At 41.9% G+C, this 17,295-nt stretch overlaps 1 protein-coding gene across 4 annotated transcripts in view; it reads right to left on the bottom strand.

The window, feature by feature from the left end:
• ppm1bb (protein phosphatase, Mg2+/Mn2+ dependent, 1Bb) overlaps positions 1–17,295 on the bottom strand; it is a 78,620-nt gene that overhangs the window by 8,119 nt on the left and 53,206 nt on the right. For all 4 annotated transcript variants that reach the window (XM_060940220.1, XM_060940219.1, XM_060940217.1 and 1 more), the window contains exons 2-3: positions 8,314–9,159; positions 7,682–7,799 (exon numbers count right to left, since the gene is read on the bottom strand). In XM_060940220.1, coding sequence (XP_060796203.1) covers positions 7,682–7,799; positions 8,314–9,144 — 949 coding nt within the window. In that variant the 5' untranslated portion in view covers positions 9,145–9,159. The remainder of the gene's footprint in view (positions 1–7,681; positions 7,800–8,313; positions 9,160–17,295) is intronic.

The following is a 17,295-nucleotide window of genomic DNA, read 5'->3' as shown; positions in this document are numbered from 1 at the left end:
TAATTCAAAATTTCTTAAACTCGCCAGAAACTTAAGTTGAGAAAAGGCAGCTGGGAGGAGACAAGGGTCTCATGAAAAATGAGTGCAAACCAACCATAAAAATTACGCAGCGCACCAGAGAAAGATTGTTTACAATTCTAGACCAGTCCACGAAACTTTTGCACACACATTTTTCCACGTGTCGTGTTTGATGCATAAAGGCCATAAGGACTCACTCTCTTTTGTCCCACAAGCTTCATTATCAGACCATCTGCATGATCGTGAAAACTACCCACTCCTGAGATGTTGCCAAGTCCTGATATACAGTGGTGCTTGAAAGTTTGTGAACCCTTTAGAATTTCCTACATTTCTGCATAAATATGACCTAAAACATCATCGGATTTTCACACAAGTCCTAAAAGTAGCTAAAGAGAACCCAGTTAAACAAATGAGACAAAATTACAATACTTGGTCATTTACAACCCCAAATCCAAAAAAGTTGGCATGCTGTGTAAACTGTAAAGAAAAACAGAATGCAATAATTTGCAAGTCATGGAAACCCTATATTTCATTGAAAATAGTAAAAAGATAACATAGCAAATGTTGAAGCTGAGAAATTATTGTTTTTTGAAAAATATATGCTCATTTTGAATTTGATGTCAGCAACACGCTTTAAAAAAAAAAGTTAGGGCAGGGGCATATTTACCACTGTGTTTCATCACTACTTTTAACAACACTGTAAACGTTTGGGAACTGAGGAGACCAATTGCTGTAGTTTTGAAAAAGAAATGTTGTCCCATTCTTGCCTGATACATAATTTCAGTTGCTCAACAGTTCGGGGTCTCCTTTGTTGTATTTTGCACTTTATAATGTGCCAAATGTTTTAAATGGGAGACAGGTCTGGATTGCAAGCAGGCCATTTTAGCACCCTGACTCTTTTACTATGGAGCCATGAGGTTTTAATATGTGCAGAAAGCAGTTTGGCATTGTCTTGCTGAAAGAAGGAAGGCTTTCCCTGAAAAACATTTTGTACGGATGGCAGCATATTATTCTGAAACGTGCGTATATCATTCAGCATTAATGATGCCTTCCCAGATGTACAAGCTACCCATGGCATACACCCTCATACCATCACAGATGCTGGCTTTTGAACTGTACACTGATGAGCCGGATGGTCCCTCTCCTCTTTAGCCTGGAGGACGTGGTGTCCATGATTTCTAAATAGAATTTCTACTTTTGATTCATCAGACCTCGGGACAATTTTCCACTTCGCCTCAGTCCATCATAAAAGAGCTCAGGTCAAGAGAAGGTGGCAGTATTTCTGGATATTGTTTATATCTGGTTTTAACTTGCATTTGTGGATGCAGTAATAAACTGTTTTCACAGGCGATGGTTTCCTTAAGCATTCCTGACCCCATGCAGTGATTTCCAATGCAGACACATGTCTGCTTTTAATGCAGTGTCTCCTGAGCGCCTGAAGATCACAGGCATCCAATGTCAGTTTTCAGCCTTGTCTCTTGCATACAGAGATTTCTCCAGATTCTCTGAATCTTTTCATGATATTATGTACCATTGATGATGTGATCCCCAAATTCTTTGCAATTTTACATTGAGTAACATTATTCTTAAATTGTTGCACTGTTTGCCCATGCAGTTTTTCACGGAGTGGTGAACCCCTCCCCATCTTTACTTCTGAGAGATTCAGCCTCTCTGGGATGTTCTTCCTAGGGATGTTAACCGATGACCGTTTGACCGATGGTTGACCGAATCAACGTCAACTGGTTAATTTTTTTTTGGTTGTAGGTTAAAAAAAAAAAAAAATCGTTTTGAAGCTGCCGATTTTGGAGCGGAGAACCTGGAATTCTGTGTTGTAAACGCTTGGGGCATGCCATGCGGTGTAAGGACGACAGCTGACAAATCAGAAACACCCATTCAGTCATGTCCCGCCCTCCCGCCCCAGTTAAAGACAGCTGCCACTCGGCGAAAGAAAAGTCTCAGTGTTGGATTATATTTTACTACGATGTTAACCAGGTACATAACATCAAGGAAATTCTTGACTATCAAAGAAACAAGATCACGGCGCATGAATGAAGTCAATGGTTGATTAGTCTGGTGAATATTAATGTCAACGTAATAATAATACACAAGATCTGAACTAAAACCTGGTTACTCACTGATGTTATTAGCATCAGACAGTTGCTATATTAGCTTAGCGGCTAATCAGCTCAGCTCCAGCTATCCCATTCCCAATGGCTGCGCACAATTAGCAGCCATGTAACCGTAATATCAGTAGCTGGAAAACAATTGCAGTACGAGGTCTCTGTGTCTCACTTCGAAGAAAAGTGCCTAGTCCGTAGCAGTATGCAATATCAACACACAGCCTACTGCAGTTAACTGTAAACACCAGGGGCCGTATCGCTAAAACGTCCTATCTTCAATAAAAAGTTAAGATGGGACAAGTGTATGATAGGATTGTTTTCAATAGGCTACTCAATGCAAGCACCGGTACTGACCGAGCTAAAGCGTGCCGCTTAGAAAATAACGGCAATTTATTGAGAACATGTTCACACTGATATTTTTAATGCCAAGTTGCAACTTAACAAAAGTGCGTGCCCCTTGCTGACGCTCCAATACAAACCCCTCGACATCAGTGCCGTGTTTGACTAAATGTTTCGCGCTGTAGAAAAGGTAATGTGAGTGGAGGGCAGCGACTGGGACTGAATGTGCGGATGCTCGCGGTTAGATTTAGAATAGATTCTAATAATTCCAATTCTAGAATTTTAAACTCATAGGTTAACCGACTTTAACCGGCTAATGAGGCTCGGTGGTCGGTCAAGATTTTTTTTAGTTTTCGCCATCCCTAGTTCTTCCCCAATCATGTTACTGACCTGTTGCCAATTAACCAAATTATTATTATTTTCTATCATGACAACTTTTTCAGTCTTTTGTTGCCCCGTCCCAACTTTTTTGAAATGTGTTGCTGACATCAATATCAAAATGAGCATATGTGTTTCAAAAAGCAATGAAATTTCTCAGTTTCAACATTTGTATGTTGTCTTTGTACTATTTTCAATAAAATACAGGGTTTCCATGATTTGTAAATCGTCATATTCTGTATTTATTTATGTTTTACACAGTGTCCCAACTTTTTTGGAACTGGGGTTGTATTTATTTATTGAGGAAAATGATCCAATATTGCATATCTGTGAGTGGAAAAATTTTGTGAACCTCTAAGATTAGCAGTTAATTTGAAGGTGAAATTACAGTCAGGTGTTTGCCATCCTATTGATTGAAAATCAGGTGTGAGTGGGCACCCTGTTTTATTTCAAGAACAGGGATCTATAAAAGTCTGATCTTCATAACACGTTTGTGGAAGTGTATCATGGCACGAACAAAGGAGATTTCTGAGGACCTCAGAAAAAGCATTGTTGATGCTCATCAGGCTGGAAAAGGTTACAAAACCATCTCTAAAGAGTTTGGACTCCACCAATCCACAGTCAGACAGATTGTGTACAAATGGAGGAAATTCAAGACCATTGTTACCCTCTCCAGGAGTGGTCGACCAACAAAAATCACTCCAAGAGCAAGGCGTGTAATAGTCGGCGAGGTCACAAAGGACTTCAGGGTAACTTCTAAGCAACTGAAGGCCTCTCTCACATTGGCTAATGTTAATGTTCATGAGTCCACCATCAGGAGAATACTGAACAACAATGGTGTGCATGGCAGGGTTGCAATGAGAAAGCCACTGCTCTCCAAAAAGAACATTGCTGCTCATCTGCAGTTTGTAGGTAACTTGCTCAAGGGCACCTCAGCCCAAGGCCGCCCCACATCAACCTAACTGCATATCTTTGGATTGTGGGGGAAACCGGAGCACCCGGAGGAAACCCATGCAGCCACGGGGAGAACATGCAAACTCCACACAGAAAGGCCCTCGCCGGCCGCTGGGTTTGAACCCGGAGCCTTCTTGCTGTGAGGCGACCGTGCTAACCACTACGCGACCATGCCGCCCTAAATCTCAAGAGAAGGTGGGTCATGCACCAAGACAACGACCCAAAGCACACAAGTCGTTCTACCAAAGAATGGTTAAAGAAGAATAAAGTTCATGTTTTGGAATGGCCAAGTCAAAGTCCTGACCTTAATCCAATCGAAATGTTGTGGAAGGACCTGAAGTGAGCAGTTCATGTGAGGAAACCCACCAACATCCCAGAGTTGAAGCTGTTCTGTACGGAGGAATGGGCTAAAATTCCTCCAAGCCGGTGTGCAGGACTGATCAACAGTTACCGGAAATGTTTAGTTGCAGTTATTGCTGCACAAAGGGGTCACACCAGATACTGAAAGCAAAGGTTCACATACTTTTGCCACTCACAGATATGTAATACAGGATCATTTTCCTCAATAAATAAATGACCAAGTATAATATTTTTGTCTCATTTGTTTAACTGGGTTCTCTTTATCTACTTTTAGGACTTGTGTGAAAATCTGATGATGTTTTAGGTCATATTTATGCAGAAATATAGAAAATTCTAAAGGGTTCACATATCTATAAAATTACACACACACACTTGAATAAATAACATAGTCAATCCAACCTCCTTTGGTACACACAGATTAAAACCTCTCTCTCCGCACGCGCACATTAGGGAGAACACTGCCCACTTGACATTGTGGATAACAGTTGAAATAATCCTGACCGCATGTTTGAGTAACAGTGAAATGAACAGGCATGGGGAACACATTTACTTCGTTATTTAGTTTAATATTTGCTCAATCTTTCGTGTGAACATTTATCATTAAATTAACAAACAAATAAATTAATTAATTAAAAAAGGCTTGGAATAAAAATGTCATTTTTTTTTAATACATACACACACACGTGCGCACACAATAATAGTGTTTTTTTAATACATCTCCCAAAAAGGTAAAATTGTTTCAATTATTAATTACCACGATATATACGTAATGCTTAATGACAAAACAATATTAACATATTTTCAACATTTTACATTTCATTGGTTTTTTGTTTAAAAAAAAAAAAAAGCCCATGAACACCTCGTAACCTCCTCGACTGGATTTAGCAACTACTAAATTCTATATCGGGGACGCGCATTGCAAAGAAACTCTTCATAATGTTGCTATTAAGACTCCTTTTGATGAGCGAGTTCGGGAAAACCAAGTACAGAGACAACGTTTGTTGCTGAAGAGAGTCTCTCAACTCTCTCTTTAGCCCTAAGGGGCAACATTATTGGGAAACCTACCCCAGAACAGCAGGCGAAATCAGAAAACAGTGAAACAGGCAACAGGTCGAGTGAGGCACAAACAGGTTATCATAGACTCGGCAGAATCAAAGACGAGAAACAGGAAATCAGGGACTCGGGAAACCAAACAAGGAAATAAGGCTCGGTAACGTGTCACCAAAGCAACTCAATACTTTGCAAAGTAAGTGTGTTTTCACAGTTTTTATATAGGCGCGCCGATTGTGCCTTAATCCTGTGCAGGTGCGAGTCGTTTAAGGTGCGCGTGAGTGTCCGCTTGGTGCATGCGCTGTCCGGAGCGCGCCCGAGAGTCTCCCTCATGCATGTGCCAAGGCGCACAGGTGTGACACTCGCATGAAATTAGTACAAAAAAAATAAATAAATAACGTCGACAAATATATCTTATGCCAATTTATTATGGCGTGTTACAAAAAATAAGGCCATCCTTAAAAAAAAAATCCGTTTCCTGTCCGCCGGGTGGGCAAAAAAAATTTCAGTCGGGAGGGAGGGATTTATTTATTATTATATATGGATGGATAAGAAATCACAATGCTGTGTTTGCTTTTTCTTTCAGTACTTTTTTTTTTATTACAAAAGCAGACACATTTAATAAAATGACAGTTTAATCAACTGAAACTTGTACAAAAACTAAGTTAGTATTTTAAATGCTGACTGCAACATTTGCAAAACTTTTACAAAGGTACTTAAAATGTCCGACACACGGACTTTTTGTAGTTCTAAATCGACCGTTAGGCCGAGTTCAGATGAAATTACACTATTAAAATGATCACTGAATGATTTGTTTTTCTGAATCTTTACTATTTTGTTGTTCGCTAGAATACCATTTTGTGATTTCACACTTCAGCAAATGTTTGAAAACTCCGGATCTCCTTCCTTCATGGTGGCTGCCATTTTTTTGTGCCGCACGGCGCATGCGCAGAGCTGATTCGACAGGGCTTTCCACAAGCGCCGGCTGCCGGCCACACAATTAAGTCCAGCCGGCTACTTTAATGACTATTTTTGTAGCCCACAGGCTCTAAATATTAAATTTTCGATTTTAATAAAATTAAATGTTTATCTAACGGACTGACAATAATGTCAAACTGAACCGTTGATCAAGGGAGAGTAACTCATCCGCGCTCTGACATGCGGTGTGCGCGCACACTCAGCTGCGTGAATGTGTCATGCACCGAAAATAAGAGATTTACAAGCCAGGAACGCCTCATGATGCAATACGCAAGAAAAGAAAGAAGATTTACTGCCATTTTACTTTGTACTTGAGTAAAGTGAATAAATAAATGGTCTGTGGAAAATACATTTAATCCTGGGAACTGCTGGCACAGGAGTTTATTTTGTGTTCACTCCCCCCCGGCTGGCTACTTATTTGTCATGGCTGGCTAGTATGAGCCTTAAGGCCTCTGCATGCTCTTGCGACAAGGCTTTCGCAGATAGCTTTTCGCAGACAGTTGTAATTTATCGTTGAGCGGGGAGTAATAGGCGTGCGCGATGTTATTCACCGCTACAACGCAAGGGGGCGCAAAGTCGCGAAATCGCTAGGAGTAGTTGGTGGGTGTGGTTAGTGGAGCGTTTATCCTCCGGTTACTTATAATGACTAGAACTGGAGTCGTATAGATACGTACTTCCTCACTTCCTCAATCAACCGCTCTTCGTGCTGCTCCATCTTCGCTCGTGTTTTTAAAAATGGCGGTCGTGAAAACAAACCAAACCGGGAAAGTAGGGAAGCGGAAGTGCGTGTACAGCGGATGTAGAGTGGACCAATCAGAGCCCTCTTGTCTGCGAGGCTTCTGCGGTGGTCACAATTTTTGGGAGGTGCGCGCAGAGCGTCTGCAAAGGTGGGGGGGCTACGCAGACGCTATCTGCGACACCGTCTGCGAGGACTGGGTTGTCAGCATAAATTGGCCTTTAGTGGAAAGCCCTGGGAATGCGGAAATGTCAAGTTCGATTTTAGATTTACGAACCCGAAAAAAATGTCGAAAAACCGGCGTTAAAAAAAAAAATTTTCACCCGCACAAACGGCACTCACCCGGCCGGTGGACCGGAAACAGAACATTTTTTAATAATGGCCTAAAGAAAAAAATCCAAGTCCTCGTCTCCAATTTACGAGTCTGAATGCAGTTAATGCACGAGTCCGAGTCATCAGTGCTCAAGTCCAAGTTGAGTCACGAGTCCTTAAAATTAGGCCAAGTCCTGAACTTGAGTACTACAAGCCTGCAATGTACCAGTCAAAAACTGCTTTTGTCAGACACACCCTTCCAATTTTGCTGCAAAGGATAGTTTACGTGCCACTGAGTGACCATCTCATTTCAAAATCACATGTAGAGTTGAGAGCATGAAGATTCGTTTCACCTTAAGGTTATTTACAGAGAGTCTGTGAAAACCTTCACCTGTATGAACATGTTGATGCTAAAAGAGTGAGGAGTTTCTCTTACCCTCAACATGAGACTCCAGAAACTTGTCCAGCTCTGCCTCTCTCTTCACTGCCTCCTCCGATATCTTGGGTGCATTGGGCAAACACACCAGCACAACACTCATGTTGTCACGACTACCCTGGATAGGGGGTGGGTGGGGGGGAGAAAAGGAAAAAAAAAAAAGTGAAAACTAAACTAATAGTGTAAACTCCTGTAAATCCCTGTTGCCTCTATTTGACAGTATTTACTGACATCTATTTATACAGAGACACTAACCAGATTATAAAAAATGAATAAATTAAAAAAAGACCCCTCCCCCCCCCCCAAACAAGTGCATGGGAGGGGAAAAAAGAAAAAAAAAGCCTTCACCATGGAGAGACAGACATAACAGAGGGAAAAATGGCTAGTATTTTTAGAAAACGATAGAGGAAAGAGGAACAGTTACTTAAAACCATATGGGGGGAAAAATTAGATAAACTAAGGCATTTATGCGCTGCAAATGCTCTGGGGGCGACATAAAACAAAATTACTAAAGCAAAATTCATGTAATAGCTTGGTGTGCAAAATATAGATAACAGTAACAATGTCAGTTCAATATATTTATAATTAAAAAAAAAAAAAAAAAAACACCCACAAACCCCTTCCAGTCTTACTTTGTGTAGACACGTATCCACCACAGAGTTGCAGACTTTCTCTAGGTCATCGCACACCTCCAGACGGGAGCGCACAAATTCACACAGCTCCTCATTGCTCATGACGTCCCAGATGCCATCGCAAGCCAGCACCACAAACTCATCCTCATCTGGAACACGAGGAATCTCAAACACCTCTGGTTCAGGTGACACCAGCTGCTCTGTGGGTCCTTTTCCATCCACACACTTGTAGTCGTAGTCACCAAGGGCGCGCGACACTGCGAGGGAACCGTTGACGCGCTGGATCATAACGGAGCCGCCTGCGTTCTGGATGCGCTCCTTCTCACGGGGGTTGCAGGGCTTGTGGTCCTGAGTGGAGAAGCGCACCTGGCCAGCACGGCACAACAAAGCACGAGAGTCGCCGCAGTTGATGAAATAGAGGTGCTCAGGCGAGAGCAGTACGCCCACAGCCGTTGAGCCACTACGGTCCATACCATTGCGCAGCTCGGAAAAGTTGCGCATGTACTCATCTATCTTCAGAAAGCCCGAGCGAATTCCACTCTTCACACCCTCCACCGAGTCACGACCAGGCCGGAAGTCCTCGCTGCTGCTGATAATGTGCTCCAGTAGGTGTTTTGAGCAGTAGTTGGCCACACGTGAACCAGCATGCCCGTCATAAACGGCAAAGAAGGACCAGTCATCCAGGCCATGAGGGAGGCCCACCACTGCCGTGTGAGCGTCCTCCATCTCCACCCGCCAGCCCTGCATGCTGCTCAGACCAAAACGCAGGCCGTTACCTGCGCCGTGGGCATTGTGCTTCTCCGTTTTCGGCTTGTCCAAAAATGCCCCCATGGCTTAGGACGCAATCTGCAAAGTGAAAAGAAAATTAGATTTTATTCAAAAGAAACTGTATTAAATGGCAACTCAAGACGTCAAATAATTTACATCTGATTTAGATTTATCCCAAAAATATTCTGCATGTTCCCAATATGCTCTTAATATTTTTGTTACTTCAATATGACTCGTTTCCAGTTTCTTAAACCACTGAACTGAACACATCAAGGGTGATATTGCTGTGCATCAATGAGCATTAGGCATTACACAGGCCTTACGGACATGATGGATGAAGACATAGTTTAGCAAAATAGCAGTGATGTTTCTATTCAACTTCCTCTTAAGCAAAGCAAATCGATTCCAAACTCGGGAGCATTTGGATGGAACGTTGTTATTAACAGGATCAATGTGCATGAATTAGTTATTAAACCTCTTAGACAGCAGTTTAAAAAAAAAAAGAAGGCTAATCCAGGTGAACATTTACAAGACAGACAGGTCTAAAGAGCTAACTGAAAAAGACAAATCTGCAGTGCTGAGCAAAACCCATTACCTCAGAAGAACTTCTCATCACTCGAAATGTCTAACAGAAGTAGTTCGTTAAAGCTACCGGCCAAAACCATTTTGAAACGGTGGGGCCAGGTCATGTTTGCATACTTCTCCCTAAACACATACTACTCATATAATTTTAATTACAGATATTTATAAACCCCATTTGAATAACCTAGTTGTGTGTTATTCCCAAATACAGCTTCATACTATTTGAGGTGAAGCAAGGCATAGCTACAACATCGCAATAACTTGCTCAACAAAAACGGTAGCAGCAGATTTGCAGAATAAAAAAAAACCAAACAAAAAACAAACAAACAAAAAAAACCCAAACCACTATTCAAAAAATAATGTAATCTCGAATCCAGCTCAATAACAAACTTAAGTGTTGCCAGGCAAAACAACCCTCGTCCGGTAGCACTTATGATTAATATGAAGGAAGATATCGGAAAAAAAACCAAACAAAAAAACAAAACCAGAAGTACCCTATGGGTCCATGTGGCTACTGCTTATAAATAAAATTGTTTTCTGATCCCATGTCCATAAAACTGAAGCTTAATCCACAAATGAACAATTTAAAAAAAAATAATAAAATAATAATAATACACCAAGTGTCTGTACTTTATATTATTCTACTCTTACATCTTACAGTTTTCTAAACTGAAACCTCCGAACCGAGGCTGACATACACACGCCGTCACCATGACCCAAACTCTTATTTCCCGGAAATAACCCGGCGCTAGAGCTCAGTGGAACGCACTTTCCCTCTGTAATAAGCATAAACGTGTCTGAAAGTGATTTCTTTTGTCTAATCCATTTATTTCAAATGGTGAACCAAATTGTATACACTCACTGGCCATTTTAATCGGAACACGTGTATGTGCATGCGCAGCAGGGCTCGAAATTAACTTTTTTTCTTTGTGTCCCCCAGTGGTCCCGAATTCTGTGTTGTATTGTCCCGAATGGAAGCAATAGTGTCCCCATTTTTTTCCTCTCTGAAATAACCAGTGGTTAATATTATCATATGAAGTTACTATTATATTTGTAACTATGTGATTTTGAACCCTTTAAATCATTTTTACAATAAGTCACAAGCAATGCCGGGGTGGCCCTATATTTAGCCGGGACCATCCCTGGCCCAAACCATCAATGGTGGCCTGCTTGGAGCATGGGGAAAATAATTTTCACTAATTTTGGTCACTGATCTTATTCTTGCATTAATCATCAATTCAACTCCACTCTGCATTTTCACATGGCAGCCCAGACGCCGACAGCATCGCAGCAGATTAAATAGGCGCTACCAAATAAGGAAATTCTCCCCTCCCCTCTATTGCAGTTGGTTTGGTCCAAGACTCCTCCTCTGTATTGCGGGGAACTTAAACAACATTGGCGCGAAACAGCGCGCGTCAGTGATGGAGGGCAGAAAGAGGCCAGGTGGAACCGAAAGGGCGAAGCTTAAAAAAAGGAAGGAGGTGGCAGCAAAATGTGCCAAATTGACAGATATGTTCTCAAGACCAGCTGGTAGGTTGCGAAAGATATGGAGTATGATAACCCTGTTTGTCGATTTTATCAGTCTATGCTAGGCCTATAATGTGTCGATAGTTTGCAATGTCAATTCAGCTTTTTGCTGTCATGTGAAATCTCGCAATTTACACGGTATAGATGTGGTGTATGTCTTAATTCTAAGAAGAACCGGACATTGCTTTACATCCCAGTTATTAACAATTTTAGATGAACAGGTCCCAAATGTGCTGTTGCGCGTTATTTCATCTCGCTGTCACACCGTGCATTTCCACAGGCGTGCGCACATTGTGGTTATGAACACATAGGCCTAGAAGTCATATTTGATGTTAAATAATTGTTGTTAAATATATAACTTAGAAGAGGTGTATGCGTATGCCAATATTCTAATCAGAATCGAACACTTGCTTTAGCCTACATTTCATTTAACCATTTTTGAGTTGCCTAATGCGCCCTCACGCTTTATCTGCCGGTTGCTGAGTACCCAGCATTGTTGATTTGCCATTATTTTCGAGGCGTATGCGGCATGTAATGCACAAGCATTGGTTCAAATGCACGCGAGATGGGTGCTTTCGTTATTTTAAGACTATGTGACTAAAAATGTGTTGTGTAATTCATCTTAAATAACGCGAAACAATCAGCCATACTCGCTGCTTTGCTATTTGGAGTGGCAGTCAGCTGGATTTCGCCCCCGACGTAAAAGTTCATTCCCACACCCGGGCCGAAGATGCCGATTTCTGAAGATGCATGTCCTTTGGATGTGTTTTCAAATATTTTCACCAAGGAACTTTGGGACATGTTGGTGACACAGATAAATGTATATGCGGATTAGACACGCGGCCACACACCATCCAATTTTAAGTGGAGCCCCGTCTCATACTAGATGAAATCGTTCGTCGGTCTCTGCATTACGTTTGTGGTCATTAAACTACCGCGTAATGGAAGTTTTATTAACCCTAAAGTAATGCAGAGAACGACAAACAACATACATTGTCACTACCTGAATTTAAACCAAATAAAAAGCATTGTGAAAGAACAGTTATTTGTTTTATCTTTTTTAATGTACTCAAATTCCTCCTCCATTTCAAAGTGGCCTGAATGTGAATTAAACTCCCGGACTGAAAACAGGGCCCACTCCGGCCCTGGTCACAAGACACAAGCGACACATGTCCTATACATCATCTACTTCAAAATTACAGTTATTGCATTTTCAGTTTATTAAACTTTGGCGATCTCACTGTATGAATAGATACCCGTTTATTTAAAGGGGCCAACTAGCTCATTCAGAAAATGTTTCAACTCCCTACATCTGCAGTACACTTTAGTTGAAAATAAGACCCCTTTTACTGTATGTTCATTTCATCTACTTATACCTTGAATATCTGTTGGCACTTATAAGGCCAACTTATAATTTCACCATTACCGTTATCCATTTTTTATGAACTTTCCGTTATCCATTTTTATGAACTTTCCGTTATCCATTTTTATGAACTTTCGCTGCCGGGTGCAAATGTTAGCAACATCAGCATAGTGCCAGCAGGTCCGAGCCTAGTTGTGCTGCTGACTGACTAAACTTTCTGAACTAGAAAGACACCAAGAAAACTCACTTATTCTGTTGAACGCTATCTTCCGTCAATATCATCCACATCATTTCTGTTGTATTCTATAACGTGTCTAACAGTGTTGATTAAGTTCATTCAGTTGCTAGCGTTGCCTGCAGACCAGGCGATGACACTTTGGATCCTGAAGGTCCCGGAGACGTTATGTCTGGGCTTTCAGTTTCTTCCCCGCGGTCGGTCCGCTTCAACCACTTCAGCATTTTTGTTCTGGCAAGAGTCGGCGCAGCGTGTGCGGTAGCAATTCCATTCCAAGTCCATATAATGCGGACACCGGCCGAAGATTCTAGAACAGAATGCGCTGCTCTGTAGCCTACGGATGCAGGTGCATCGAAAGTGCAGCTACTATGTATTTTTCGCTGTTAACGTTTTAAAATTAAAATTGACAAATTAGGTGAATGTCTACGTATGTGTTACGGCTTTGTAAATAATATTAATGTAGAACTTTTTTTCTAGATCTATTTTTTTTTCCATTGTCCCGGGATTGTCCCAGATATGATAATTTTGTGTCCCGATGACATTTTTTATGGTCCCCGGGACATCGGGACACCGTTAGTTTCGAGCGCTGATGCGCAGTGCGCGATCGTTACACTTACATTCTTACAGCACGATGACATAGTGGCTAGCGCCTCTATGAGGCAGTAAACACAGCAAAAATGATTTTGACCTTTTTGGTGACCCTCAAAATGTTAGAGCAGGGGTCATCAAACTCCGGCCCGCGGGCCGACTCCGGCCCGCCACCCCCCTTTGACCGGCCCCCCAGCCCCTCTGCCCCCCCACTACTTGAACCGGCCCTATGAGGCAATCCCCAAAAGTGGTCATGGCCTATTTTTTTAAATTGCTTTTTGGCAAATAACATGTCTGCATCTTGTATTTTGTTGATTTTATCAATTAAAATTTATATTTAGTTATAAAATTAACTATTCATATTTTCCGAATTTTCGTCATATGCTCGCGATCAAGCAGTGACAGGCAGCGCACACGCAGAGAACTGTCAGTGTTCAGGACAGCAAAATGGCTAGCGGTCAGCAAAAAGCTGACAGAGTGTGCAGAGTTTTTAAAGAACAGTGGACCACCGATTATTTTTTCGTTCAGTGTAAGGACCGTGCAGTTTGTCTTGTATGTAAAGAAAGTGTGTCGGTTTTCAAAGAATATAATCTGCGTCGTCACTACGAAATCCGCCACAAAGAGTATGCTAGTTTGCGAGGGCAAACAAGAGAAGGCAGGATTCGGAGGATGAAATGCAGACCGGCTGCACAACAGAATGCATTCCTTCACCAAACCCAGATCAACCAGGCTGCTGTCTGAGCTAGCTATAAGGCAGCTCACCTACTAGCTACCCATGGAAAGCCGTTTACTGATGGGGACTTTGTTAAAGTATGCATGCTTGCTGTGGCCGAGGAGGTGTGTCCCGACAAGAAGGATGCGCTCAATGCGGTGAGTCTCTCCGCACCTACTATGACCAGGCGAACTGAAGATTTGGGGGACAACGTGTCTGACCAGCTGAATGAGAAAGCGTCAAAATTCGAGTTTTTTGCTTTGGCCATGGATGAGAGCAATGACATGCAGGGCACAGCACAACTGCTGTGATCTATTGATCTATTGCTCATATTATTATAATTTCACTGTTTTTTTAAATGTATTTATTTTATAGGCCTATTTATTTGACCTTTATTAAGTGCTGCACACAATTATTATTAATAATATCAACAGGGCTACCTACAATTTATAATTTTTCACTCACATTTGCCAGTGTCAGTCACCTCAACTAGGCAGATGTTTCTTACCTTGACAGCTTTGATGTTATTTTTATTAGAAAATAAATAAATGGAATATCTGTGGTATTTCAAATTAAAACAAAGTGTGAAGACTCGATTACTACTTTTGCAAACCACTAGTAAAGATAAACAAATATGTGCCAGGAATCAAGTGTGGATATAGTAGTGTGGATATAGTAGTGGGGGATATAGTAGTGTGGATATAGTAGTGGGGGATATAGTAGTGGGGGATATAGTAGTGGGGATATAGTAGTGGGGGATATAGTAGTGGGGGATATAGTAGTGGGGGATATAGTAGTGTGGATATAGTAGTGTGGATATAGTAGTGGGGGATATAGTAGTGGGGGATATAGTAGTGGGGGATATAGTAGTGGGGATATAGTAGTGGGGATATAGTAGTGGGGGATATAGTAGTGTTGATATAGTAGTGGGGATATAGTAGTGGGGGATATAGTAGTGGGGGATATAGTAGTGGGGATATAGTAGTGGGGATATAGTAGTGGGGGATATAGTAGTGGGGGATATAGTAGTGGGGGATATAGTAGTGGGGGATATAGTAGTGTTGATATAGTAGTGGGGATATAGTAGTGGGGGATATAGTAGTGGGGGATATAGTAGTGGGGATATAGTAGTGGGGATATAGTAGTGTGGATATAGTAGTGGGGGATATAGTAGTGTTGATATAGTAGTGGGGATATAGTAGTGGGGGATATAGTAGTGGGGATATAGTAGTGGGGATATAGTAGTGGGGATATAGTAGTGGGGGATATAGTAGTGGGGATATAGTAGTGGGGATATAGTAGTGGGGGATATAGTAGTGGGGGATATAGTAGTGTTGATATAGTAGTGGGGATATAGTAGTGGGGATATAGTAGTGGGGATATAGTAGTGGGGGATATAGTAGTGGGGGATATAGTAGTGGGGATATAGTAGTGTGGATATAGTAGTGGGGGATATAGTAGTGTTGATATAGTAGTGGGGATATAGTAGTGGGGGATATAGTAGTGTTGATATAGTAGTGGGGATATAGTAGTGGGGATATAGTAGTGGGGATATAGTAGTGGGGATATAGTAGTGTGGATATAGTAGTGGGGGATATAGTAGTGGGGATATAGTAGTGGGGATATAGTAGTGGGGATATAGTAGTGGGGATATAGTAGTGGGGGATATAGTAGTGGGGGATATAGTAGTGGGGGATATAGTAGTGGGGGATATAGTAGTGTTGATATAGTAGTGGGGATATAGTAGTGGGGGATATAGTAGTGTGGATATAGTAGTGGGGGATATAGTAGTGGGGATATAGTAGTGGGGATATAGTAGTGGGGATATAGTAGTGGGGATATAGTAGTGGGGATGGCTGTGGCAGGCTAGTAATCTCTACTACACAATGAGGCCTGCTGGTGGTAATATTTGTCTGGGTCATACAATTCTATGTTATATAGCTGACCTGACCCCGGCCCCCCATCACAGTCAGGAACGACAATGTGGCCCCCAGAGAAAAAAGTTTGGTGACCCCTGTGTTAGAGGTTCTATTTGAGACCAACGCCCATCTATCCTGAAAGTTTCATCAAGATTGATCAAGCCGTTTTCCCGTTATATAATTTGCAAAAAAAAACAAAGAAACCTGACCGAAAACAATACCTCGCCCCCTGGTGGACCCCGTAATAAGTTATTTAGGCCACTTGTTGCTCAACATGACTCCAAAAAACACTCTGCTCTGTAAAAGAAATGCACAAGAATGCCCATGACATGAATGAACCATGCTAAAATAGTCGGGCTGTTAATGTGAGAAATTGTTTATTTTGTGATCGAAGCATTAAATTTGGCACACTAGCTCAAGTTGAGATATATTTAATTAATTAATTAATACATAACTAATATAGGGCGGCACGGTGGTGTAGTGGTTAGCGCTGTCGCCTCACAGCAAGAAGATCCTGGGTTCGAGCCCCGGGGCCGGCGAGGGCCTCTCTGTGTGGAGTTTGCATGTTCTCCCCGTGTCTGCGTGGGTTTCCTCCGGGTGCTCCGGTTTCCCCCACAGTCCAAAGACATGCAGGTTAGGTTAACTGGTGACTCTAAATTGACCGTAGGTGTTAATGTGAGTGTGAATGGTTGTCTGTGTCTATGTGTCAGCCCTGTGATGACCTGGAGACTTGTCCAGGGTGTACCCCGCCTTTCGCCCGTAGTCAGCTGGGATAGGCTCCAGCTTGCCTGTGACCCTGTAGAAGGATAAAGCGGCTAGAAATAATGAGATGAGATGAGATAACTAATATACATACATAACATACATAATTCTAGATATGGGGACATTCCAAATTGGGCTTCTAAACCCTGGAATACATACGTGCAAAAATTGGCCCAACATGAAAACAAGGCTAAACGAATTTTCTTTTATTTTCAAGGTATTTTTATAAAGATAGCTTACAAAAAAAACATTGAATGTCTACCGTACAAATAGAGAATTTCTTGTTCTCAAAGATATCACGATTAGTCACATGACACAGGGATACACAGTGGATCGTCTCCCATTTTAATGGGGGGTGAAGCAGCTTTGGGACCAAAAGATTGCTGGATCGATTCCCTGGACCAGCAAGAATGGCTGAAGTGCCCTTGAGGAAGGTACCTAACCCCCAACTGCTCCCCAGGCTGCTCTGGGTATGTTGTATGTCGCTCTGGATAAGAACGTCTGCTAACGTTATGGGTAGAAAAGG

This window comes from Neoarius graeffei, chromosome 14 (genome assembly GCF_027579695.1).
Source record: "Neoarius graeffei isolate fNeoGra1 chromosome 14, fNeoGra1.pri, whole genome shotgun sequence".
NCBI classification, from domain to species: domain Eukaryota; kingdom Metazoa; phylum Chordata; class Actinopteri; order Siluriformes; family Ariidae; genus Neoarius; species Neoarius graeffei.
Note: the sequence above shows the minus strand (reverse complement) of the source record. Positions and strands in the feature narration are given on the sequence as shown.